Genomic DNA, 26,177 nt, shown 5'->3' on the forward strand with positions numbered 1-26,177 from the left:
GTATAGGATCTCTGCCTTTGCTGACGACATGTTGCTTGCACTAACCCACCCCACTGAATCATTATCCATTAGAGTACTGGCTTTGAAGAAGTACAGGTTATTTGCAGGATTGACGATTAATTTGGGGAAATCAGAGATTGTTAATCTCTTGATGTAAGGTGAGAAGCATTAACCCAGGCTAATCCGTCTCCCCCCTTTTGTTGGAAGCCAGAGGGAATCTCCTACTTGGAGTGGTCATGACTAGTAATCTTGACGCGTTATATAAAGCTTACTATGATCCTTTCTTAACTACGTTCATGAAAGATCTATCAAAATTGACCCCATTAACGATATATATTGGCTGGGAAGAATAGCAATGGTCAAAATGGTGACCCTACCGAGGATCTTGCACCTCTTCCAGGCGCTGCCAATGAAGGTGCCCTGCATGTTCTCTAAGAAAGTACATGAGCTGGTTTTGAATATTGTTTGGAATAGGAGAGACCACGGGTGTCTCTCAAGATTTTAATTGAACCAACCTTCCAGGGGAGTTAGCACTTCCTAACTGTCAGAAATACTACGAGGTGGCTCAGATCAGGGTGGTCAGGAAATGATGTATGGCCGATACACAGAAGCTTTGGGTGAGAATGGATAGGGCAGTAGTGGGTGCTGCATTGAACCAAGTCCCGTGGTTACATAAACAGGACAGGCCCAGAAATATGCATCATAGCCATATTACAGGGCTTGTGAGGACATTTGGGATTCACTGGTAAGTGAAGAGGGTATTACACCTCAGTTGCATCCCCCGCTCTTTGGAACACCTTACCATCATCTATAAGAAATGAACAATTCTACTCTGCTTTAAAAAAAACTGATCAAAACCTGGTTGTTCGACACATTTGAGTAATACTACATGTTTTCGGTTTGTATGCTTTTACCTGTCCCTGATTCTCAGTCACCAACGCTGTGATACCTTTGGGTTTGGGCGTTTAACAAATGCTATAAATAAACACATAAAATAAATAATCCCCTGTCACATAAGCGTCTATAATGCCCTCACAGGCTCACACAGAAAACCACAAAAGACATCCACTGTCACCCTCTGATCCTTCAGAAACATCACCCCCAACCCTCTGCAGCAGCACTAATGTTTCTCTCCAACATCCCCACATTAGAAACGAACATTCTTCTAAGCACAACATTGCCGCATACTGTCCTCTGTCGCATTTTCGATGTAAGGATGTTTTGAACGGTAAAATAAGGAAATCTGCAATGAAAACTATAACTATTAATTTTAAAATGTCGCAAAAACATATGGACAGATGTGTATATTGAAAAACTCTCTAAAGTTCAAATTGCGTTTATTTGACACGGGCTTCACCAAACACGCACTGGTGATTTAGAAAGTGTAATTTACACATCGCTCTGGTATTACACTTTATAAAGTGAGAAACACATTCCCCTGTGCCATTTAAGCCAGACGTGCATTAGCATGCAGTCATTCATGTTGAAAACGTTCTCCATTTTAATTGTTAGCAGCTACATTCACATAACAAATCAAATAGTTTTTAATATAACACAACCGCATTCTAAATACCAGTTTATTATGAACCTTGAATTTTTTTAATTGTGAACTATGTACTTGAAATGACATATGTGTATGAAGTAATATTTGAATATGTAATGTTGTAAAGGTTCTATGAACTATGTAGAAATAAATAAATAAATAAATACACACCCGTTTATACACTGTTCATATTGCATGGATTGTCATGTCTTTGAACAATAAACAGTACATGTGTGACAGCATTTTAAGCTTCATTCAACTTGATTAACGGCCATTTTGGAAAGTCAGCTGTTCAGAGAAAAAGGACTAACTCACAAATGATAATCCCATGAAACGGGCAGCTAAATAGCTCTGGCATTGTAGGAATTCTCATGGGAAGAAACCCTAGAGTAGACTGTCACATCATCATGACTGACATTTGCACTGTTCATTTTTTTTTTTAAATCACTGGGAAGTCTATGTCAAACAGACCTGCAGGGCAGTTTTCAGTTTTTTATGGTGGACGGTCTGAGATTTGCTGTTGGCTGGCGAAGTCTTGGGAGGAGAAAGGTTTACAGTTTTGGGGAGGTCATCCAGATTTTAGATCATGATTGACTTCTGAACTGTTAATTCTTGAAATCAATGAAAAATCAATGGGAAACAGTCCTCCAATCTCCCTTAACAGATCTGATCTAAGGATTGAGACACTGGAAATACGAGCTCAGCACTGGCTGCTAGAAGTGGGTGGAGTTTAGATATACCTGACTTTAGCTGTATAGTAAGATCTGGAGCAGAGCTACCTGGTTAGCAAGTTTTGATGTGGGATGGCAGAGCTGGATCGAACAACTGAGCCACTTAGCCGTATGAAACTCGAGTATGACTTTGATAAGAGAAGCAGAAGAGACTTTGATAAGAGAATCAGCGATTTAATGCATTTATCTGAACCCAAAATTAACATTTTGTCAAGTTTTCCAATTTCAATTTTTTTCTGCCTGATTCTAAATTTTGGGGGCAAAATGTAGCCTTCTTTACCCATTTTTTCACGTATTTTAGCTTCCAACTATTCGCTAGAGCATAATGACACACTGAGTTTGGTGTGCTATTTATTCACGAGCGTAAAACTACTTTGAGAGCAAAATCAACAAAATAAGACACAACATTCATCTCACTAATCCAGACAAATAACCCCCATGTCGCTGGCATACCTTCCCCAGCTGGCACACCTTCCCTCCTAACCACCAAACCCAAGTGAACACCCTATACTAAGTCAAACTGCAACAATTGTATCCTGCCCTCCTCGCGCATCAAAATCCTTTCCATTGATGCAAGCGCATTGACCTTGAACTTGCTCACAACAACCCCTCCCCCTCCTCCAATCACCATGGCATCACCATGGCAAAATCTTTCCCCTCCACAGGGAATGCCACCCAGACCCTCACACACCAAGACCACAACAAGACCACAGGGGCACCGAGTACGCGGGTGATCCGGGGCCCGGGCACCCACCGGCAGTATGAAGTCGGGGCCGGAGAGAAGAGACGCAGTATGGATGGCCCTTTGTTCCATCCATACTGTGTCTCTATCTGGCGGGCCCGGGTGAAAGCCGGGTATAAAACGATGTTTAAAAATTGAGGGACGGATGCAAAGAGGCTCTTGTTTTGCATCTGTCCCTCAATTTCTAAAAGTCGTTTTGATTTGGGTATACTTCTACATCTGTGCACCCGGGTGCACGGATGTAGAGGTACACCCAACCCAAAACGATTTTTAGAAATGGAGGCACAGTTGCAAAGCAAGTCTGTCCCTCAATTTCTAAAAATCGTTTTGGGTTGGGTGTATTTGTACGTCCGTGCACCCCTCTGTAGAGGTAGACCCAACCCCCAAAACGATTTTTAGAAATGGAGGCACAGATGCAAAGCAATTCTGAGGGCCCCTCTTGCATTTCATTGCATCTGCAGAGGGAGGTGGCAGGGAGAGGGCAAATGAGACTTTGCACGTCTCTGAGTGTGTACGTGGTGAGGGTGAAGGCTATGCTATGGGCAGGGAATAGAGGCGTTGAGGGAGGTAACTCCCCTGAGTTCTAAGGAAGGTAAAAGCGTGGGAGAGGGTGGGAGTGTCGGGTGAGGTGGGATCACCTTCTTGGGGGGGTTAATGGGGTGGGGTGCAGTAGAATTTGATAATTTGGCCTTTTGAAGACCACACAAATCGGCCAAAATAAATCGGTCTTTTTTGTATTTGTTCTTCAAAATGCAGAATTATCACATAGAACCCTGTATGGACCTTGCCATACTGTTGACCTTGTTCAGTCTAATAGCATTCAATGGGACAGTACTTGCAGGGCCTAATGGTGCAGAGCTAATGGGCTTCTATTTTTTTAAAGAGACAGTAACAGCACTTCTCAGCAGGGCTGTGTAATCTATTTTCTACTAGAGCTGCCATATTTGAAATGGGGCAATGCTGGTACTCCTCAGTTAGCTCGCTAAACAGGGCTTCTATAATTGTAATACTATGCGTTTGTTGAGGCAATGCTAGTTCATCTTAGTGGGGCTGCTATACTTTTGATGGGACAACATCAGCACTTCTCAGTTGTGCTGCTATACTCTTATTGACAAGGCCCCAGCACTTCTCAGCAGATTTATTTATTTTTATTTTAATTGGTTATTTATAATGCACATAATACCCAAAGGTTTCTAAGCACTGACCGAGGTTTCGAACCTGCATTGTGCGGACTGAGGGATCAAACCTGTGTTGCTCCATGTTGTCTTGCTTCCAAGGCGAGCACGTTGCCCCTGAGCTATTCTCCCAAGACTCTGAAGATCTGAAGTACATTTAATGATACAGAACCAGAACTATTGAGCAAGTCTAACATCATCTTCATCATCATCAGAATAACTCAACACTGTTGTGGTTATACAAGAGCTAATATATATTTAAAGGGATGGAATTACTCAGAATGTAGCAGCATTATTCAATAACCAAAAGTGCTTAAGCATAGTTAATGTGAAAATACTACACTTCTCACCATTGAGACAGTACTGCCACTTCTCACAGAGGCTTCTACACCTTTTATGGGGCAGCACAGATTCAAGCCTTCTGGACAGCTTCAATTTTAATGGCACTTCTCAATAGGACTGCTATACTTCAATAGGAAATTACCAAAACTACCCCACAGGGAATTGCATACTCTTGATGCCACCGAAGCAGCACTTCCACCCAACACAGCTCCTTTATTTTTAATGGCACAGTGCGTGTACTTCTCAGCCACTCTGCTTTACATTTAAACAGACTGAATGGTCATTTCTCAGCAGGACTGCAACACTATACCATTGTGTTCTGTATGTTGAGTGCTTCTTCACCACCAATGTGGGTTCATGGCACTCTCCCAGTGTCTAAATAGTAGATCTGGCTACATTCAATTGCAACAGGCATGTCCCAAGCTGCCTGCTGTACATAAGCTGCCGCTCAGGATGTTGGAAGCCGTGATGGGGCGGGCAAGGGATAGAAGGCTCGAGCCTGTAGGATAGCAGAATCAGCAGGGTCTTAAAACCTGCTCACTCATTCTGGAGTGAGGGGCCATGGGGCAAAATGAGCCTGATCCCACATACAAGGGGTTGTTACCCCTTTATCTCTCCTGAATGAAAGAATAAGCTCTCTCAGACACAAGTTATCACCTCTGCACACACATTGAATGAATATGGCATGGATCTATAGATTGAGAAAACTGGAGTGAGAATTCGGAGTGTTTTAACAGAAATATAATTGTCTTCCCAGATGGGAGACTGACTCCATTAATATACATAGGGTCACTGAGATTACCAAGAGTGAAACTGTACGTTCAGTTGTGAGATTACCAGCAACGGGTATACTATGCTCCAAGGAGTGAGGTGCCCACTCAATATATCACACTGTTTAAAGGTGTGAGACCCATCCTGAATGCTTGCCCAAAGAGCCTTGGCCAGAGTTTGACATTGAAAAAGTGAGCATGTGATCCGGGGTCTGCAGCCCACACACACGCAGTAGCGTCGCTAGGGAGGGGCCTGGGGGGGCCAGGGCCCCCCCTGTGAAACCCTGTGCCCCCATGTGCCCCCCCACCTAAAACGAGCAGTGACCATGTTCTCCCCTTACTTTTGTCTGTGCCCCCCTACTTTTGTCTTTGGCCCCCTCTGTGCCCCTCCTAAATTTGATTCCTGGCGACGCCACTGCACACACGCATGGGATTCCCATGCCCTCACTTGCGAGATTTGCACCAAATTAGTGAGATTGTGCTCCAACGTAGGAGGCACACGCACAGTCTTTGCTCTGAGATTTTACACACTCACAGGATGGGATGACATTTCACTCTCCCATCCTAGTTGTGTTGCTGTGCCTTTTGAGGGCTACTACAACCTGGATGATTACAGAGGGGTGGAGTAGGGGCAGTGTTGGCCTACTGAAACAACTGGAAGGCTTAAACCTCCTTCTTGCTTGACTTTAGTATATGCAGTACATACTAGCCAATGTTTCCACAGTTCTGCAACCCCCCACTCCCCTCGCACCAAGTTGGCGACTACGTGCAAATGCGGTCATATAACTGCTGGTGATGTCACTTCCAATATTTGGGCCCCCCCCCCCGTGAAATTCATAAATCTGCTCCCCTGCAAGACCATAACTATCACCTTATCACCCTATCACCCATCTCCTATTCCTCAGCAAACATTTTTAGAACGAAAATGTGATACGTCCACATTGATCACTCTCAACATTTAAAAAGCTACCAATCTGGTTTCTTCCTCCGGTGCAGCCCAGAAACAGCAGTAAGGCAGGTTCTCAACAACACCCTCAGAATAACTGACAGGGATGACCCAACTCATGCCTTTTGGTCTTCATTCAACAACATTCACCAGAAAGATATGGTGCGTTAGAGTTATGCCATTTGAATTGTGCCTTCCACTATTAAGACGTGCATGCTGTCTGTGAGAATTTTGTCCTGCTCAGTTGCGTTGTCTGTTGTGTGCCCATTCCCCCCTTTCCACAGGTGCAGTGTCACACTAGCCTCATTGTGAAAACTTTTGGTACTAAGTGAAAATGCAGTTTAAAAAAAAAAGAAAATTCAAAGCCCAGTTTAGAAAGACCACTCTGTGACTGCACAGAGCGGTCTTTCTGAATCTTTCTGTCACCCCCTGTCGCACGCGAGTGCGTGTAGGGGCTGACAGTGGTGGCCGAGAAGAGCAAAGAAACTTTGAAAGTGGGGTAAAAGTGTGTGTGTGTGTCGCGCGCGCGTGCCTGTTTGCGTGACTGTATGTATGTTGTGGGGTGGTGTTTGTAGTGTGTGGGGAGGGGCTGAGGAGAAGGGCTGAGACGGGCATGAAAAGACGGAAGTGAGGAAGTGTGTGTGTGTGTCTGCGTGTCTGTATGTTGTGGGGTGGTGTTTGGAGTGTGTGTGTGGAGGGAGCTCGGGAGAAGGGGTATTGGTGTATGTGTTAGTGGGGGAGGGCTTACCGATGTTTATGGGGGAGAGGGTGCAGGAATAATTGCAGGAATAATAGGGAGGTTCGCCGGTGAAATCCCCCGATTTAGGGGGAGAGTGGGAGGTTGAAAAGTGATATTGGGCAAATATTAAAACTTTTAACAAATCTGGCGAAAAGAGTTTTTTTTGAGTGCGTCCTTTGATATTCGACAATATCACATAGAACCAAACCTTTAGTTTTGTCTGTGGTGTAAAGGATGCCCGTGCTTAGTTCTCTGAGTGAGAGCGTATCTCTTCTGTCTAATCTCACGTTTGGGTTCTGCACTGATGCCATCTCATTGCTGGGCATCTCTTTGTTGCCATAGAGTCATGTTAGGTTCAGGATACAGCGTGTGCTCATGCTCACCAGTCTGCGGTTGTTTGGTGAAGCACACACTGTCCATGTGAGCAGCGCAATCCTAGACGCACATTTTATTTTCCATCATCAAGTTTGGCAGCTCTTGGAGCAGCAGCAGCAACCAACTTGCGTTTTCCCCATTTTCTAATACAGTTGCTGAAAAACATTTATACTGGTCTCTGACTTGGCTGAAACCAAAACAATGACCTTGGTTTTTAGTCCACCTGCTGGCAACTAGGGTGATCAACCGTCCCGTATTTTGCTGGACTTTCCCGTATTGTCACGCAAACACCCTCTGTGGGAAAGTCGCGACTTTTCTTCGGGACGCTGGCCTGATCAAAGCCTTTTCACATCTCCTCACACTCGGCAAACGTTGGAGCTCGGCAGCAGGGTGCGCTGTGCAGAATCTTAACATGATACAGTGGGAGCAGTTAGAAACAGATGTCAGGGGGAGAGCTATAATAATAACAATTTAGCGTTATATAGCGCTACGAACCCTCCGGTATCTGAGCGCTGCTTATCATTACACACGGTTTGTGGTGCTCATTTACCGACCTCGGAAGGATGAGTTGGCCCTTCCGAGATTCGAAGCTGCGTCAGCGGGCGGCCTTTGCATGGCTGTCAAGCACTCTACTCGCTGTGCTATCTGACCGGCTATCAGTGCGGACTTTGTCCCTTACGAAATGCGTATGGGGTTGATGAGAAATGGGAGTGGTGCATAATGCAGCATGCTGTGTGAAATAAGACTGTTTTGAAAACCGAAGTGCGATTGTTTTGGTTCACGTTACTCTGCCTGGTGCTACTGAATCCTTCTGTGCAGGATGGGGAAAATAAACCTAAATCCATACTCATTTTGCTCAACATGTTTCTATGAGAATGTATATAGTGTAAGGTTAGTATATTAAGATATGCTAGTCTGTTATGTTGCGTGCGTTCTTTTCGAGGCATTTCTATAAACAAAGCATTCATACATATTTATATCAACTATTCTGGGAAGCCATGAGGTCAACTGATTAAATTGCCCGCATATCTGTGTCACCCCCTGAAGTGTGTGCTTCTAGTCAAATCATATAATCTCAGTGTGACTTATCTGGAATCTCTGTAAAAGATTCAGCTCATAGCTTATATTATCAAATCATTTGTTTTTATTGTAGGCTATTCTAAATAAAAAATCCTCACTCATGGTTTAATGACTATAACACTGCTTTATATATAATAATAATAATAGTGCCATTCGTGTATTTCACGCTACAGAGTTATTTGTCACTCAACTTACTCATGGCAACTCATGGCAACTTCTTGTAAAGTCACTTCCCATGGTGCCACGAAGCTTCAAAGCCTGATGACGCTCCTTCTTGTGCCCTTTATATGAAGTCCCTTTTGCATATATGCAAATTGGGACGTTTGCATAAATTTCACTCCGCCCGGCCTGGACAATCTGCTAACAAATGAGTGACTTGCACCTTTAATGCTCCCGCCGTTTTGTTATTTTTGTGCTGTGAAGGTTTTAAAATGCCATCTGCCACTAATGTTACCCAAAAAATGGTTGGGAGGGGGGAGTGAATGACACCATATGGAGCCGCATACACTGCAAGCCACTTCTGATGGGCTGCCACAAGTAAAGGGTCCGGGATAACCATTTTGTGAAGTTGGCCACCCTACTGGCAACATGTTTTTCAGGGTTTGGCTCAGCAAAAGGCGACTCATTTTTCCAGATTACTGCCATGGCTGATGCTAAAAAACATTTTCAAGTTCAGGTTAAGCGGGCGATGACAGATTTGTCCAGGTGTGGCTGACAGCAAGACATCTTCATGGTGTCTGGTTTAGTGTCCACCAAAATGGTTTTTCCAAGTTTCTGGCGTGCCCGTGGCAACAGGTTTCTTCAAGATCTTGCCACAGCTGATGCTATCAAGTTTTGCAAGTTACTGGCTCATCAGAAGGCCACGCATGTTTCCGGATTCTTAATGCCAACACGTTTTCATTGTCGCAGGAACTCCTTTGGCCAACATGTGTCTCAGCATGCGGAAACATCAACACAAGTTTTCCACTATTATTACACACTATTTGTGTTTTGCACATGGTCAACTAACGTTTTCTTCCCTCGGTGTGTATGCCACCTCCAAGTGTGGTTACCAGTTATTGGCATGTGGGATCCGAGATGGGGTGGGACTGTTGTGCCCAGGGGTGGATTGGGAACTAAAAGAGGCCCTGGAAATAATTACTGGCGACCAAAAGAGGCCCTGGAAATAATTTTCAAAGTGGCCCCAAATGACACATTTTCAGCAAGCCCAATGATTTTCCTATGAGAAAATTTGGAAATACCGCACAAAAGAGGCCCAGGGTGCAGAGGCCCACCGGGAGTTCCCTATAGGCCAGTCCACCCCTGGTTGTGCCCCACATATTATACCTGCTCTGTCCCATCCTTGTAGTCAGTTATTAGGACCCATTTGCCATCTTCTCTTGTTGCCAAACATGCCATTTTCCCTTTCAGCAGTCCTTCCAGAGGGATTGGCTATCTTGGTCGACCCTGGCTGTGAAACCTCATGCTCTTTCAAGTGGCTGATGTTATTTGTTTTTATAGTGCACGTTCTTCCTTGCCTTTCATTGGAAGTGACATGAGAGTCGGTTCTTTGTGGTTTCATCAAACACAATTATCTCGACCAGCTTTGGTTTGACTCTTGTTGGTATGATAATGATATGATAGTTTATTTATATAGCGCCTATACACAATGTGTTTCGAAGCGCTTCAAGGAGGGAGGGGACATAGGAAAAATACAGTTACATTCAGCAAAAGTCCTTGAAACAATACAGAATGTGAAAATAACTATCATAATAGGCCTGTCGACATTTCTGATAGTGCAAGTGCATAGAACAAGTAAGGCAAGAGGTGATGGAAAGGAAGGAAAACAGAGCAAGCAGTAACATTACTAAGTCTGACGACAATTTACGCAGTGCAGGTGGTAACAAGAGGCGGGGTGGGGGGGGCAAGTGGACGGAGAGGGGAAGGAGAACAAGACACGCTACTGAGCAAAAAGTCAGTGACAAATTGAAAAGTAGGGGAGGGGGAGGGGGAGAACAAAAGGGGGGGACAGACAAGCTGCTATCAAGAGTCACGGAACCGATGATAGGAGTAAGTGCTAGGAGGCGGAAGTCTAAGAGGGGGGAGAAAAGGAGGGGGGAGTAGGAGGGAAGTAGAAGAGGATGGAAATGAGGAGGGGGGTGGAGCGCAGAGCAAGAGGGGGGCAAGCAGGGTGAGGGCACACAGATACTCACGGGGGGCAGGGGGGCACACAGATACTCACGGGGTGCAAGGGGGGGCAGAGGGGGGGCACACAGATACTCACAGGGGGCAGGGGGGCAGGGGGGGCACACAGATACTCAAAGGGGGCAGGGGGTACACAAATACTCACAGGGGGCAGGGGGGCACACAGATATTCACGGGGGGCAGGGGGGGCAGGAGGGGCACATAGATACTCACAGGGGGGCAGGGGGGACACAGATAGTCACAGGGGGCAGGGGGGCACACAGATACTCACGTGGGGGCCGGGGGGACACAAATACTCACGGGGGGCAAGAGGGGGGCACACAGATACTCACGGGGGGGCAGGGGGGGCAGGGGGGACAGGAGGGGCACATAGATACTCACGGGGGGCAGGGGGGGCACACAGATACTCACGGGGCACACAGATACTCACGGGGGGCAGGGGGGCACACAGATACTCACGGGGGGCAGGGGGGCCACACAGATACTCACGGGGCACACAGATACTCACGGGGGCAGGGGGGCACACAGATAGTCACGGGGGGCAGGGGGGCACACAGATACTCACGGGGCACACAGATACTCACGGGGGCAGGGGGGCACACAGATACTCACAGGGGGTAGGGGGGCAGAGGGGGGGCACACAGATACTCACAGGGGGCAGGGGGGCAGGGGGGGCACACAGATACTCAAAGGGGGCAGGGGGGGCACACAGATACTCACGGGGGGGGGGGGGCAGGGGGGACACAAATACTCACGGTGGCCAGGGGGGCACACAGATACTCACGGGGGGCAGGAGGGGGGCAAGGGCCAGGGGGGGCAGGAGGGGCACATAGATACTCACGGGGGGGCAGGGGGGACACAGATAGTCACGGGGGGCAGAGGGGCACACAGATACTCACGGGGGGAGGGGGGACACAAATACTCACGGGGGGCAGGAGGGGGGCACACAGATACTCACGGGGGCAGGGGGGGCACACAGATACTCACAGGGGGCAGGGGGGCAGGGGGGGCACACAGATACTCAAAGGGGGCAGGGGGGGCACACAGATACTCACGGGGGGGCAGGGGGGACACAAATACTCACGGTGGCCAGGGGGGCACACAGATACTCACGGGGGGCAGGAGGGGGGCAAGGGGCAGGGGGGGCAGGAGGGGCACATAGATACTCACGGGGGGCAGGGGGGATACAGATAGTCACGGGGGGCAGAGGGGCACACAGATACTCACGGGGGGGGGACACAAATACTCATGGGGGGCAGGAGGGGGCACACAGATACTCACGGGGGCAGGGGGGACACACAGATACTCACAGGGGGCAGGGGGGCAGGGGGGGCATACAGATAGTCACGGGGGGAAGGGGGGCACACAGATACTCACAGGGGGGCAGGGAGGGCAGGAGGGGCACATAGATACTCATGGGGGGGAGGGGGGGCACACAGATACTCACGGGGCACACAGATACTCACGGGGGGCAGGGGGGCACACAGATACTCACGGGGCACAGAGATACTCACGGGGGGCAGGGGGGGCACACAGATACGCACGGGGGGCAGGGGGGGCAGGGGGGGCACACAGATACTCACGGGGGGCAGGGGGGCACACAGATACTCACGGGGCTCACAGATACTCACGGGGGGCAGGGGGGGCACACAGATACTCACGGGCACACAGATACTCACGGGGGGCAGGGGGGCACACAGATACTCATGGGGGGTAGGGGGGGCACACAGATACTCACGGGGGGCAGGGGGCACACAGATAGTCACGGGGGGCAGGGGGGCACACAGATACTCACGGGGGCAGGGGGGCACACATATAGGCACGGGGGGCAGGGGGGCACACAGATACTCACGGGGGGCAGGGGGGCACACAGATAGTCACGGGGGGCAGGGGCGCACACAGATACTCACGGGGCACACAGATACTCACGGGGGGCAGGGGGGGCACACAGATACTCACGGGGGGCAGGGGGGCACACAGATACTCACGGGGGGCAGGGGGGCACACAGATACTCACGGGGCTCACAGATACTCACGGGGGGCAGGGGGGGCACACAGATACTCACGGGCACACAGATACTCACGGGGGCAGGGGGGCACACAGATACTCATGGGGGGTAGGGGGGGCACACAGATACTCACGGGGGGCAGGGGGCACACAGATAGTCACGGGGGGCAGGGGGGCACACAGATACTCACGGGGCAGGGGGGCACACATATAGGCACGGGGGGCAGGGGGGCACACAGATACTCACGGGGGGCAGGGGGGCACACAGATAGTCACGGGGGGCAGGGGCGCACACAGATACTCACGGGGCACACAGATACTCACGGGGGGCAGGGGGGCACACAGATACTCACGGGGCACACAGATACTCACGGGGCACACAGATACTCACGGGGGGCAGGGGGGGCACACAGATACTCACGGGGGGTAGGGGGGCACACAGATACTCATGGGGGGTGGGGGGGCACACAGATATTCACGGGGGGCAGGGGGGCACACAGATACTCACGGGGGTAGGGGGCACACAGATAGTCACGGGGGGCAGGGGGGGCACACAGATACTCACGGGGGGCAGGGGGGGCACATAGATACTCACGGGGGGCAGGGGGGCACACAGATAGTCACGGGGGGCAGGGGGGCACACAGATAGTCACGGGGGGCAGGGGGGCACACAGATACTCACGGGGGCAGGGGGGGCACACAGATACTCATGGGGGGTAGGGGGGGCACACAGATACTCACGGGGGGCAGGGGGGCACACAGATAGTCACGGGGGGCAGGGGGGCACACAGATACTCATGGGGGCAGGGGGGCACACAGATACTCACGGGGGTAGGGGGGCACACAGATACTCACGGGGCACACAGATACTCACGGGGGGCAGGGGGGCACACAGATAGTCACGGGGGGCAGGGGGGTAGACAAACACTCACATGGGGCCGGCGAGCCGGCGTACCGCGGTGGACAGCGGTAGACAGGGCCTTAGGGGTGGGCCTTGTGAGGAGGGCCGGCCAAGCCTGCCGGCCTCCTCATTGGCCCAGATGTAGTGGGCCAGGGCCAATCCCAGGCCACCAGCAGCAGGATGGAAGGCACTCCGGTGCCCAACAAAGAAAGGAAAGAAAAACGCCATCTTGGAATGGCCGTGCCTCGAGAACCCAGTGAGGCAAAAACACACAACAACACACAAAGCATGCCAGCATCTGCGAATTTAGCAAAGAAAGTACATGTGGCTGATGGCAAAGGCACGGAGTGAAATTAGCAGAATGCTGTGAGTATGCTGTGGTGCGATCATGCGCCGATACAATAAGCCCAGGGGGGCTTACCTGCAGTTCCGAAAATGCACCATGTGCATTGCAGGGCCTCAGGATGGAAGTGGGGAGGCATCCAAGTCGCAGCTCCGGTCGTCGTAGATGGAAGAAGTGAGGGGAGAAGGCGTATGAATATATTTTTTAATTGTGGTGTCCCTCACCTACGACCTCGCTCTTCCCTCTCCCACTCTATTCCCACCCTCCATTAACATACACATACATGTGTATGTATTTTTTTTATCGTACGACCAACAAGAGTCGAGCAAAAGGTGGACGAGGTGAATGTGGTTGATGAAACCACAGATTACCATGGCAGTCTTTTGTGTGCATGGCATGCATGAGTGATGTAATGTGGAATGTGAGTGTTACCGTACCGCGTGAGTCAGTTAGGGGAGTTGAGATCTTACGCATGTATCTCGTCTTCATCTTGCCTGAAACCTTTGACCCTGATGACATCATCACATGAAATAACATCACATGCCATTTAACCCCAATAACATTACTTGATTGACAGGTGTAAAAAACACAGGGCCTCATTATGAGTGTGGCGGTCTGGAAATAAGGGTGCCGGTAGCAAAGTACCAGCACCCATTCCGGACCGCCACACTGACACTCTGCGGGCGGGGACCGTTACGCCGGCAGCTCTGACCTGCCAGGCGCAATGGACCTGGACGGCAGAGTTTTCACAGAAGCACCTGTACCGTTAACAATGATGCTGGTGCTTCCGTGAACCCATTCCCATGGAGTCCTATTGGACTCCATGGGAATGGAGACTTCCCGAATCCGCTGCCCAATATCCCGGGTCGCCTGGACTTCTAATGTCCTGGTGTCACCGGGATATCAGGTGGTGGGTTTGGTGTTACGAGGACGGTGGCAAGCTTATATTTTATAAAATACCAAACCCGTACTAACACAGACATAACACTGCCTTAGGTACCAAATACATTTTACTTAGGGTACTTCCTTGATATGACGTGGAGAGGGTCATGTTATGTCAGAAGTAGGCCCATTCAAACCAGAATAGGCCAGTGGCACTGCCCTACCTATCCCACTATAGCCTTATATGGGAATTTGCTGCCATCTTATAGCAATTATAGCAGCACATGTCAAGTCCTGTAATCATGTGTCGAGTAAAGCCCCACATTCCCAAGTGCTGCTACAATATAGTATGCATCTCATCATGTGTGCTAAAAAAGTATTGTGGAAATTTGCCACCAGGACATTATTTTGAGCCTATGCTTGGATTTATGGATGATAACACTTAGGAATTTATAATAATCCATTACTTATATAGTGCTTTCATCAAGGCACTTAACATAAAGCTCTCTTACATAAGATCATTTTACCCGCCAACCAAAATCAATGCTCATTTATCGACCTCCAAAGGATGAAAGGATGAGTAGACCACGTAAGGATTAAAATATGTGGCCTTCAGAAGACACATAGATCCCAGCAGTGAGCACTTAACCCACTGAGCCATTTCTCCATAAATGTAAATTCCACGGAATGTGGTAATGAATTGGCTCTGGGGTTACATTTCTTATTAACATAACACTTATTATTGCTGTGCTTAGAAGCAGGAGGGATATGACATGGCTCATTATTAAACCTGATAACAGTAGTGTTATAGTTTGTTTTTAAAAGACTGGAGGGGGGACAAGAGAGGATGGTGGGTAGATATTATAAGAAATGATTCTGTTTACTTGCACAATTGATGAAGCAGCATACTGGGCCTCATTACAAGTTTGCCGGTCTGGGATCTACGGTACCGGTAAGCTTGCCGGTACCGTAGTTCCTGGACCAGCAAACTACGAGTTGTGCTTGCGGGTGCCTTTCTGCCCACCAGGTCGGACCTGGCGGGCCGAGCGGCACCCGCGAGCACATCATGTTGGATGCACAGTGTATTCAACCTCCCCATTCCCATTGAGCCTTATAGGGCTCAAATGGGAATGGGGAGTAATGGATTCCGGGCCCTGGCAATGAGGACATACAGGGTCCGCCAAGGTTGTAATGGCCCTGTATGTCCCCATTGCCAGAGGCCGGAAAAAAAATGCAAGTTCGGTGGCAGGCTGCCACTTTTACCTGCAAGGCTACCGCTGAACTTGTAATGATGCCCACTGTGTCATAATTGGATAACTCCGCAAATGAAAACCTTTTCAAGTTCATATTTCTGCAGGGCTGATTCAGCCCTTTACCTGTCAGACCTTGATAAATTAAGAACTACTTTATTTCATAGTTAAAACAGCTATTTTTACAGTGCCTAAAAGCAGTAGCAGTCAGGGGTCGGACATGAAGTGCTATACATAAACATATGATACAATACCAACAATTTTACCTTGATACAGGAACATCTAGGCCACAGTAACAACAAAACGGGGAGTATTTTTGCACAAAATGATAGGCCTCAGAAACATAAAACATTAAAGTTGACTCCAAGTAAGAAGCTCTGGGTCTGGGGCATCCAGCCTGCCTGGCCTATGTGGACAAATATTAATCTCCGGCTGCAGAAAGCACGTAAGAGAAAGCCAAAACTCACAGGGTGATTTCCGAAATCAAAGAGGGCTCAAAGAAAACACTGAATTTTCCTTTTCCCACTGCCATTGCAATCCTTGATCATGGGTTGCAAAGGCAGTGCCAGAGGTCGCAAGGGACCCCGAGGGGACGTTCAGGCTTCTATTCCTATTTTTGATGAACTGACATATAAATGCACTCACGCCTCAACATCACAGGCTCCACGAGTCTCAGTGCACATGCAACTTTCCTATGCAACACAAACCTCATTCTCAGATATCAGAAATGGATCGAGAACGATTTTTATCAACTCTAAAAATGGCACAAAAAATCAATCACTGGTGTTACATCACAGTTTTGCTTCCCAAACTGAAAGTTAAACAGCAGGCTTTTCTATGTGGGAATAAAAGTAAACAACTGAACAATTCACAGTTCTATCTTTTAGGTGTTATGTTATCATGTTGATTTATACCGCACACCGCTACCACCCAAGGGCAGTCTCCAAGTGCTTGCTGTGCATGGAGAAGTTTTGCACACTGAACACGCGAAGGCTGGTGCCAGGACAGGTGCTGACGTCGTTTCCTCTGTGCTTCCTATTTAGAGCAAAAGAATCGGCCACTTCCTGTTTTGGTTTCTGAGGAGTGAGATTGCCCAGTCCATGCACTATCAGCAGCGCTTCGCAGTCATCCTAGAAGCCTACCTGAGAGGCTGTGGCAAGGCCATGCTGCAAGATTTCAGGAAACAGGTTCAAGTCACCGAGTTACTGCACAAAGTCACGATGGAGATAAAGTCGATCTCTGCGGAAAAGTATGATGTCACATCGCAAGGTATGTTGGCTCGACAGTTTCCCCTATCGTAATCGCTCAAATTGTATGAAAGTGCTGTTTTAAAGTTCGAATAGCATGTTTTCAAGGGTATCATTTAATTCATAGATTTTTCAAATAGATTTGGTTACTCTTAGAGATGTGAGCAGAACTTGACAGTGAATTAACTGGAACCAATTCCCCTTGTATTTCAAAACCAATGCCTTAACTCTGGGGCACTGCCAGCTCCACAGCACCTTTCTCACTGCTGCAACCCTCTAGCGGTACCTAGGCTTGCGTTTTAAGCAATGCCCACGGTTCTATTTGAACTCAAAATGCTACATATTTCTATATTCCAAAAGTTAAATCAAATTCTTTAGAGGGAAGTAGAATTGTGACCTCTTCCGCTTGCTACATCCACACGCTCTGGAGCGTCATACCAAGGCCTTTTCATTGCCTCCCCTGGCCTCCATCCTGATAGGACATTGGGAAAATACAATGCAAATTGCATAACTTGTGGACCGTTGCGCTCAGTATCAACCCCAATGGTTCTGGCACCAAACTGGGCACATGGCGCGTTTTGCCACCCACTGAACCTCTGTGATGCAGTCATTACAAAAGACAGTCAAGTATTAAGGTACTGGCACCTTCCCTTATTTGAATGTCTGTTATATTATGGTCTGTTTGTATTGATGAAAACTTGTTTTTTCAATGATGTGGAATATTTGAATTATCCTGAATGTTTCCACCTGAAAGAAGCAGCAAGTTCTAACAAGGCATATTGTATCATTATTTATTGTTGTTGTTTTTGTTGAAGAGTCTTTAAAAAAAAATGAATGACTTACAAAGTCGTTTTGATGAGCAATAGGGCCCTCGGAGTTGCCTCCAGCGGGCCTTGTTTGAGCTGATACACCGAGGCTTCTGGATGAATTAGGAGGCAAACACAATGTTACTACTGAACTTCGGGGCTACTCGACCACTCTTGCACTTATTTGTTAATTAAACCACGTCTTGTTCTGCTGTTCGCAACATGGTGCTGCAGCACAGTGTTACCTCACACCTTATAGGGTCCCCTTTTTGTCACTTGAACACATCCTCCATGCAAAATTTCAAATAACTTAGAAACTGTTAACAATTCTTTGAACTCGATCATAAAGGACATAGGCCCTCATTACAAGTAGGGCAGTAAGTTGAGCGGTAATACCGCCGGACTGAGTTACCTTTACCGCTGTGGTGTCCGGCAGAATCACTGCTGTATCACAACTTGGTGGGAGCGTGCACACACCATCAGGGGTAACAGTAATTCCGCCTGGTGGAATGACAGCCGTAAATGGATTCCAGGAGGTAATTCCACCCAGAATCGGCAGAATTACCATTACCACTGGAATATTCAGGGCTAATTTCACAGGCGGAATTAACGCTGGATGAAATAGCGTCATTGCCGGAACGGGAAGCTTGCCTGCGGCCATCCTGAAAAATCCAATCCACACGAAATCACCATTTATTGATTGCCATCCAAGCCACCCAAGCCCAAAACACACCTCAAACATGTCCTCAGGCAAAGACAAAGAGAGGGTGCCAGAAATGCGTCAAAGAAAAACAAAATTCTCTCAGCTGGAGCTCACTGTGCTGGCTAAGGAGGTGGTGGCCCATACAGAGGAGCTGTATGGGACACACAACTGCAAGATGTCCTCCCAGCGCAAGAATGCAGCTTGGACAGAAATAAGGCACAAGGTGGCAGCCGTGGGCAATGTCCCATGGGACTGTGTCGACATGCAGAAGCGCTGGAACAATTTAAAAGACAGGGTGTGAATGCTTGTCTCCAAACACTGTAGGGACACAGTGGTCACAGGTGGAGGAACTGTGGCCCCACTGCAGCTCACACTGTGGGAGGAGAGGTTGAAAAGCATCCTCCACATGGCAGGCCTGGAGGGTGTGGGTACAGCGAAGGCAAGAGCCAGCAGCAAGGAAGACCCTGGTGAGTACATGAGTGAATCATGGGCCCCATGCGCAACAACTACAATGGAATGGCAACAGACACACTTCCAGTCAGCAAGCAGAAATTCACACAGCCAATGCAGAAGCAACACATGAAACACCTCGGGACAGTGCATCAATGGGCATAGTAGGTGTGAACCCCCTAAAAGGCACACCATTCACAAGGAGGTGGCCCTCATGTAGGACATACCCAACAACAATGGTACAGCAAGCATCATGGACAGTAACCCATTAACAAGGTAGATCCCCACCACCTTGTGCCAGCACATTCAGCATTCATGTAAGAACGCATCCACTGAAGAGTTGCCCCACACTTAACATAAGTCACAAATACAACAGCTGCAGACGTCTGAGTCAAACACCCAAGGAATGCAACAGACCAGTAGCAGTGAGGCCTCTCTGAGTAGTGCTTCACGCCTAAAGTCACACCAACACTCCCAGGGCTAGCATCCCATCCCTCATGTGACAGAAGATGATATGCATACAACAGGCCAGCCCTGCATTGTCACACATTCTCTTGCACAGCCATCAAGCATATGACACCACAGTCCATCAAGGCACACATGCCCAACACTTGAGATTCACACTTCATTATGAGGCCACTAATTCATTACACTGCCTGTCACATGAAGAAGGCCACCATGGGGTGGTATGTCACTGTGACACAATTGTACATTGCATACACTGCGTGAGAGCACACCCTACAGCCTTCCAACAATGATAATGAGGCCCTCTCTTCTGTCTCCCAACAGGCACAGAAGAAACCCATGTTCCCATGGAGGGCATCAGTGGGTCTGACACACCTGGACCTCCAAGTGTAAGGAAGCGAGCAAGCCATGACACACCCAGAGAGGAAAGTAACCAGAAGGAGAGCTCCAGAACAGCCTAGTGGAAGGGCCATGCTGTTGGTAGCTCTGGGGGCACAGGTACACCTGCCACAGTCATGGCCTCAACAGCACCCACCACAGAGCCTGCAGGACCTTCCACCACTGTGTCACCTCCCACCACTGTTGGAGAGTGAATTGTGCAAACCACCCACCTGAGTACTGCCAACAAATAGGCAGTGGAACTGGATACTACACTGGACACCAGCAGCACACCTGCTGTTGCAGGAGCACCTGACTCTGGCACCCCTGGCTCCACCTTTCCAGCTGCCCCTGTTAGAGAGATGTCCCTGGGATCATCCCCCCTGTCCAGACACTTGCCTGTTCAGTCTTCTCCCTCCCCCTGGTCTCGATGTGCCCTCCATTGGCACCATACAGAGGTCACTGAATTACCGCCAGATGATGACGAGGTGCATGGTGAGCAGGTGTCTGGCAGGAGGGAAGGTACCTCCATCCCTCTCCAAGGCCGTTGCCACAACACACCATGAATGACATCTGGGAGAGGCTCACAGAAATGGAAAGGTTGCAGAACAGGGTTGAGCGCATGGCTCTGGAGCAACAGTCTGATGCACAGGCAATGCGTGAGAAGATGCTCAGTGCCTCCAGGCAGGTGTCTAGTGCCCTGGATTAACTCTGTTGTCATGCTTCTGTGGGAACTGCTAGTACCACCCTCATGAGCCGATGGGAGCAGGAGTTGTGTGAGCAAATGCCGGCCACCAATGCGAACATATCCAGGGCCTTAAACAATAACCCATACCCTTCAGCATGTCCGGGGCAGTGAAGTGGGCAATTCCGTTTCAGCCGCCCCTACTGAAGGATCTGTGGCGAGCATGCCAACAAAGCGCTCCCAGCAGCATTCCTATGTTGCTGCTACACCGACATCAAAGGGTACCAAGAGGAGGTGGAAATCAACAGATTTATAACACAGAGTAATGTGTTGGGGATGAGGGTCTGGGGAGGGTATTATTTTGGGGATGAGGGTGCAGGGAGGGTATTGTGTTAGGGATTTTCACACTTGAGTATTAACTACAAGTTAACGTGAAGCAATGCTAGGACATTCCTTTTTGTGTGAATGTGATTTCATCGATACGTGTCTATTCACAAAGGTGAGCAGCATGTGATTATTGATGTTATCAGCAATAATTGGTTATTATTACATGGGGATACATGCCGAGCAGGGATTATTAAGGCCTGTACCCCTTTGCTGATAGGGGCTCTCTGTAAATTTATAAATACATCTTTTATGGAAAATCACATTGCGGATGTCCTGAAGAAAGCGTGGATTACCGCCCTGTTAAAAAAAAACGGTCTTTCGCCTTATATACCGACAAATTATAGGCCCATCACTAATACGCCATTTCTTTTAAAATGTTTAGATCGGGTAGACTACCTGCACATCTCAGACCATCTGAATGCACATGTGATTTTAAATAAATGGAAATCTGGTTTTAGGTAGCGGCAAGACTCTCAGAATGCACTTATTGATTTAAAATCTAGACTGCTACAGACAATGGATAAGGGTCAATCTCCCTTGCTCATGCTGCTGGACTTATCCGCACCTTTGGATCTGGTCGACCATTCATTGCTGGTCGCCAGACTAAAAGAAGTAGCCAATTTTTCAGATAATGCTGCATTTTGGATTGGCTCCTTCCTAAGTAATCAATTATGTAGAGTGTGCAGCAAGGAGGCTGAAGCCCAACCATCTTGTCTAAAGTCTGGCGTGCCACAAGGGGCATGACTATCTCCCTCACTATTTAATATTTTCACCGTCCCATTTCGGAAAGCGAATCATGTCACCTTTAGCAACTATGCTGACGACACACAATGTGATAAGATATGATATGGTATTTATAAGGCACGTGTACACATGTGTTTCCAGGCGCGATGTGTCATCACGTTGTCTGGTAATCATGCAGAAGATGAACATACTTTAAATAAAATGTATGAACTTATTCAAACATGGATGGTGACAAATGGCCTGGCGCTTAACAAAGAGAAAACACAATTGATGATAGTAGGCACTGAAAACATAATACGGACACTGAGTGGAATACAAGTATTTCACTGTGGCAGTGTGACAATTCTAATGGTTAGACTGTATGAATTAGTAAGAAATCAAGAGACTTCAGTCAATAAGTAGTTTTCTTTGGACTGAAAGAGAGCCCAATTCTTTATTAACAGAATTCTTTCTGTTCAGAAAAACCATAAAAAGGATACTTCGGCTTCCGTGTTCTACAATCCTTCATGGGAAGGATCGTCTCTTCTGATACACCAAGTTTATATGGGTAAGCTCTACTTGAATTTCTCCTTAATGTCCTTTTGTTAGTTATCTTGGTCTTACTTCTGTCTTTGCCTCTTTTCTTTATTCTTTACTTGTCTTTCTGTTTCTTTTCTATTGACTCTATTGGATCTTCTTAGACTGTCTTTTCTTTATCTTTTTCTGGTTCGCTCGTAACTAAGCTGATAAAGTTTATTTGTCCTTGTTTTCCCCTCAGACTTCGAGCGTTTTACCCTTTGTCTCTCATTAAACTTGCAGAGCTTTAGTTGGCTTGAATGTTTCTCAACCACACTGCTGGCGTATGTTTCCCTTCAAACAGGATTCCCTTTTAAATGTCTCTTATAGTTAAAAAAACTTATTATAGTTCGTAGGGTTTGTCTCATCCTTACTGATACCACTCTGCCCCTTTTAAGGGGTTAACTTATCCTGTTCTCTCTCTTTGCCGACTTCCCTAGGCTTCATCCCTTGACTCCTCCTTATGATACGGAGTGTTTACCTTAGAGTGGCGTCTTCCCCTTTTCACTCGATCGATGAACGAGGGCTCATCTGCTGTTCCTCCTCTTCCGACTCTCCAACCTTCACTCTCTCTATGCTCTCGATACCTTCACTTCTCGTCGTGAAGACGGTCTCTTTCCCTCCTTCACTCCGCAGACGGGAGCAGCTCGCAGCGATCCGCGCCTCCTCACAACACGGTACGCGGCACCAATTAACTATTATTGAACGTTTAACTTTAACTATGCGCAACGGCGCAACGGGACTCTTGTAATCTCCTCTTCAAACCGCTAACCTAATACGCCCAGCTGAGACCGTTGGGCTCGACCTCTTCTTCCTCGCCCACCGTTTCCTAGTGAAGGAAAACAGCGTTAGAGGAAAGGTGCTACATGTTTTACTTCCTGCTTTTGCATCTCCACGTCAGTAAGACTTTATGGTCCGGCTTGTATTACATGAAAGCAGTTTCTGTACTAAGACATCCACATTGTCACAGGCAGGTTGAAGTATTAAAACACAAAAAGGTAAAGATGCTTGGTATCTATCTGGATCAGAATCTGAACATGAAGGCCCAGGTAAATGGCATACTATATTACATTGTTGGCACAGATTTGCCCCTACATATCACGTGCCAAATGTGAGTCATTGAGCAAAGCTATTGTGGGCTCAAAAATGGATTACTGCAGCAGCCTTTTGGTGGGCGTTGCAAAATATTAGTGTGCAAGACTACAAACCAAGCAAAATAACGTAGTCAGGGTGATTACTAGTTTAGAAAAGCAAGATCACGTCTTAGATGCGAGGCGTAATCTGCATTGGTTACCCATTGAACCATTGAAGCAAGACTACACTTTCGCTTACTACTGATGACCCATAAATGTTTGATTGGCGTGTGCCTGTTATATCTGAGGGAGTTGCTGATTCACAAATCATGTGCAAGATCTTTGAGGTCCAATCATACTAATCAGCTGGTTATGCCAGCTCATAGGCTGACACAGGCTATGAAATGAGCTTTTTATCTGGCTGCTCCAAAGGCATGGAATGCCTTAGCCCCAGATATTGCAACCCTGATATCGACTGAGCAACTGAAAAAGAAGCTGAAGACTCTACTATTTTGCTAAATATTGACTCGCTTTGCTATGGGGATCCCTACTCGTGCTCCCCTATTGGAATTTGAATGTCACATGTTTGTCCATCATGTAATGTCTTTTTGTTTTGTGTCATCTGTTCTGCGCCCTTAAACCTGCATGCCCCTGGTGCGCATTATAAATGATTAAAGTAAAGTATATTAGTTATTGCTGCACCAGAAGTCCATCCCTTTCCTCCTTCCGCCCACTGTGTGGCAGCACTGCACCTGCAGATAATGAGTCATTGGGCCTCATTACAATAGTGGCGGCCACTGTATGAACGTGGCCGGTAAGGCACTGGCACCGTTCATACCGGGCCGCCACATTACAAGTTCTGCTTGCGGGTTCCTGGCAGCACACCAGGTCTTACCTGGCGGGCTGTGCAGCACCCGCAAGCAGAACCCGTGATTGCACCAGCACCGTTATCAATGGTGCCGGTGCAACCATGCTCCCCACCCCCATTGTGCCCTATGGGGCAGAATGGGGATCGCGAGCCCGGCAATACTGCCTCCCGCGAATGGGAAATTATCGGCCCCTTCATCTCGTAATGGGCCGGATATTGCCCAATAGTGTGAGGCGGTGCCGGTAACGGGAATGGCACTAGCCATGCTTGCCATACAGGCACGGATACCGCCATGTTCATAATGAGGCCCATTGTCTTCTGGGGGCGTCTTGTCCTCATTAGGGTTCTCGGAGACATTCCGCCTGAGCCAGATGTTGGGAAGCATGGCAAAGACAAGAAATATTTGTCCAACCTTCTCTGCCCTGTGCATCAAAGCCCCTCCAGTCCGGTGTAGACACCAAATACGACCCTTCAGCTGGCCAATTGTCTGCTCTATGTACAGCCTGGATCTGACGTTTGCCTCATTGTAGGCCACCTCCTGTGGTGTACGTGGATTGTGCACAGGTGTCATTAGCCATGGTAGCTGGGGGTATCCAGAGTCAACTGCAAGGGCAAAGGTCACAGATGTCAGGCACAGTGCATTGCGGAAGTGTTGACTATACTAAGTCTCATGCAGAAGGGAGGTGACCTAGCAGTTTGTGCTGTACTGCCACTTTTGGGGTTGGAGCAAGTCTGGCATGCATTTAGTTGTCCCCTTTCTGTAATGGTTTGGCAGGTGAAGAACAATGTTCTGGAGGGTTGAACAGAGCAATTGCCAGAGGTTGAAGATTCATTCTGAATATTCCAGCCATCACCTCTTTGTTTTGCTTTGTTGCATCGAGTGGGACGGGTATGCCCAGATGTGGGTCCTATGCCTGCTTGGCCTAAAGACCCAAGTTACTCCTCACTGATGATGCACAATGATGCCGAAACCTGTCACGGATGCTTGTGGTCTCGTGAAGAAGGGATGTGACCTAGCAGTTTGGGCTAGACTGCCCCTTTGGGGGTTGGACCAAGCCTGATTTGCACATGGTCTTTCCCTTTGCTGCAATGGTTTTGCAGGCGAAGAACAATGGTCTGGAGGGTTTACCAGAGAATTTGCCAGCAGTTTAAGATTAATTCTAAAAACTTCCAGCCATCATCTCTTTGTTTTGCTTTGACTGTTCTAAGGGCATGTTAATGGACACACTGAATGCATTGTTCCAGATTGGTCGTACAACATGATTTACCATCACAGTACTTGTATGTAGAATCATTTTCGTGTTACACCATTCACACAGCTCATGGGCAGCACTCGTCACTTTCATGGTCTGTGATTGGCATGGTTGAATGCATGTTGGCTTTTTTTGGGCCTGTGTGTTGCTATCATGCATTTGCCTTGATGGGTGATTAGCCGTAATTGTGCATTTTTTATGATGTCTGCGTTCCTTCCTTAAGGCTTCACATACATGGTACCTGGCATAACTTTCTGCCAGTGTTGCATTGTCCTTGTGCAGTTTTTAAATGCGACATTCGATGTGTAGGGATGTGTTTAATTGCATTGTGGTTCCTGTAGTCCTGTGTTTGTGGGTATTGCTTGCCTGTTGGGGCAATATGCATTGCTGTCATACTACTGCATTGTCCAGCATGTCCTAATCCGGTGGGTTGGTAGCTGTCATGTGTGTGGTTAGAGGGCAGGTCCGGCCTGTGCAGGGCTTTGATAGGGCTTGCATTGCTCAATTGTGGTAATGTCCCCGCCTTCACATTGCATTTCACGGATGCTGCGA

The 26,177-nt window shown here is 48.0% G+C and overlaps 1 protein-coding gene across 1 annotated transcript in view; it reads left to right on the forward strand.

Moving 5' to 3' along the window:
• Positions 1–26,177, forward strand: part of PIK3CG (phosphatidylinositol-4,5-bisphosphate 3-kinase catalytic subunit gamma) — a 380,321-nt gene that overhangs the window by 87,022 nt on the left and 267,122 nt on the right. The window contains exon 4 of the mRNA XM_069629131.1: positions 17,055–17,280. Within this exon, the coding sequence (XP_069485232.1) occupies positions 17,055–17,280 (226 nt within the window). The remainder of the gene's footprint in view (positions 1–17,054; positions 17,281–26,177) is intronic.

The sequence above is a fragment of the Ambystoma mexicanum genome, chromosome 12 (assembly GCF_040938575.1).
Source record: "Ambystoma mexicanum isolate Mex_15411 chromosome 12, UKY_AmexF1_1, whole genome shotgun sequence".
NCBI classification, from domain to species: domain Eukaryota; kingdom Metazoa; phylum Chordata; class Amphibia; order Caudata; family Ambystomatidae; genus Ambystoma; species Ambystoma mexicanum.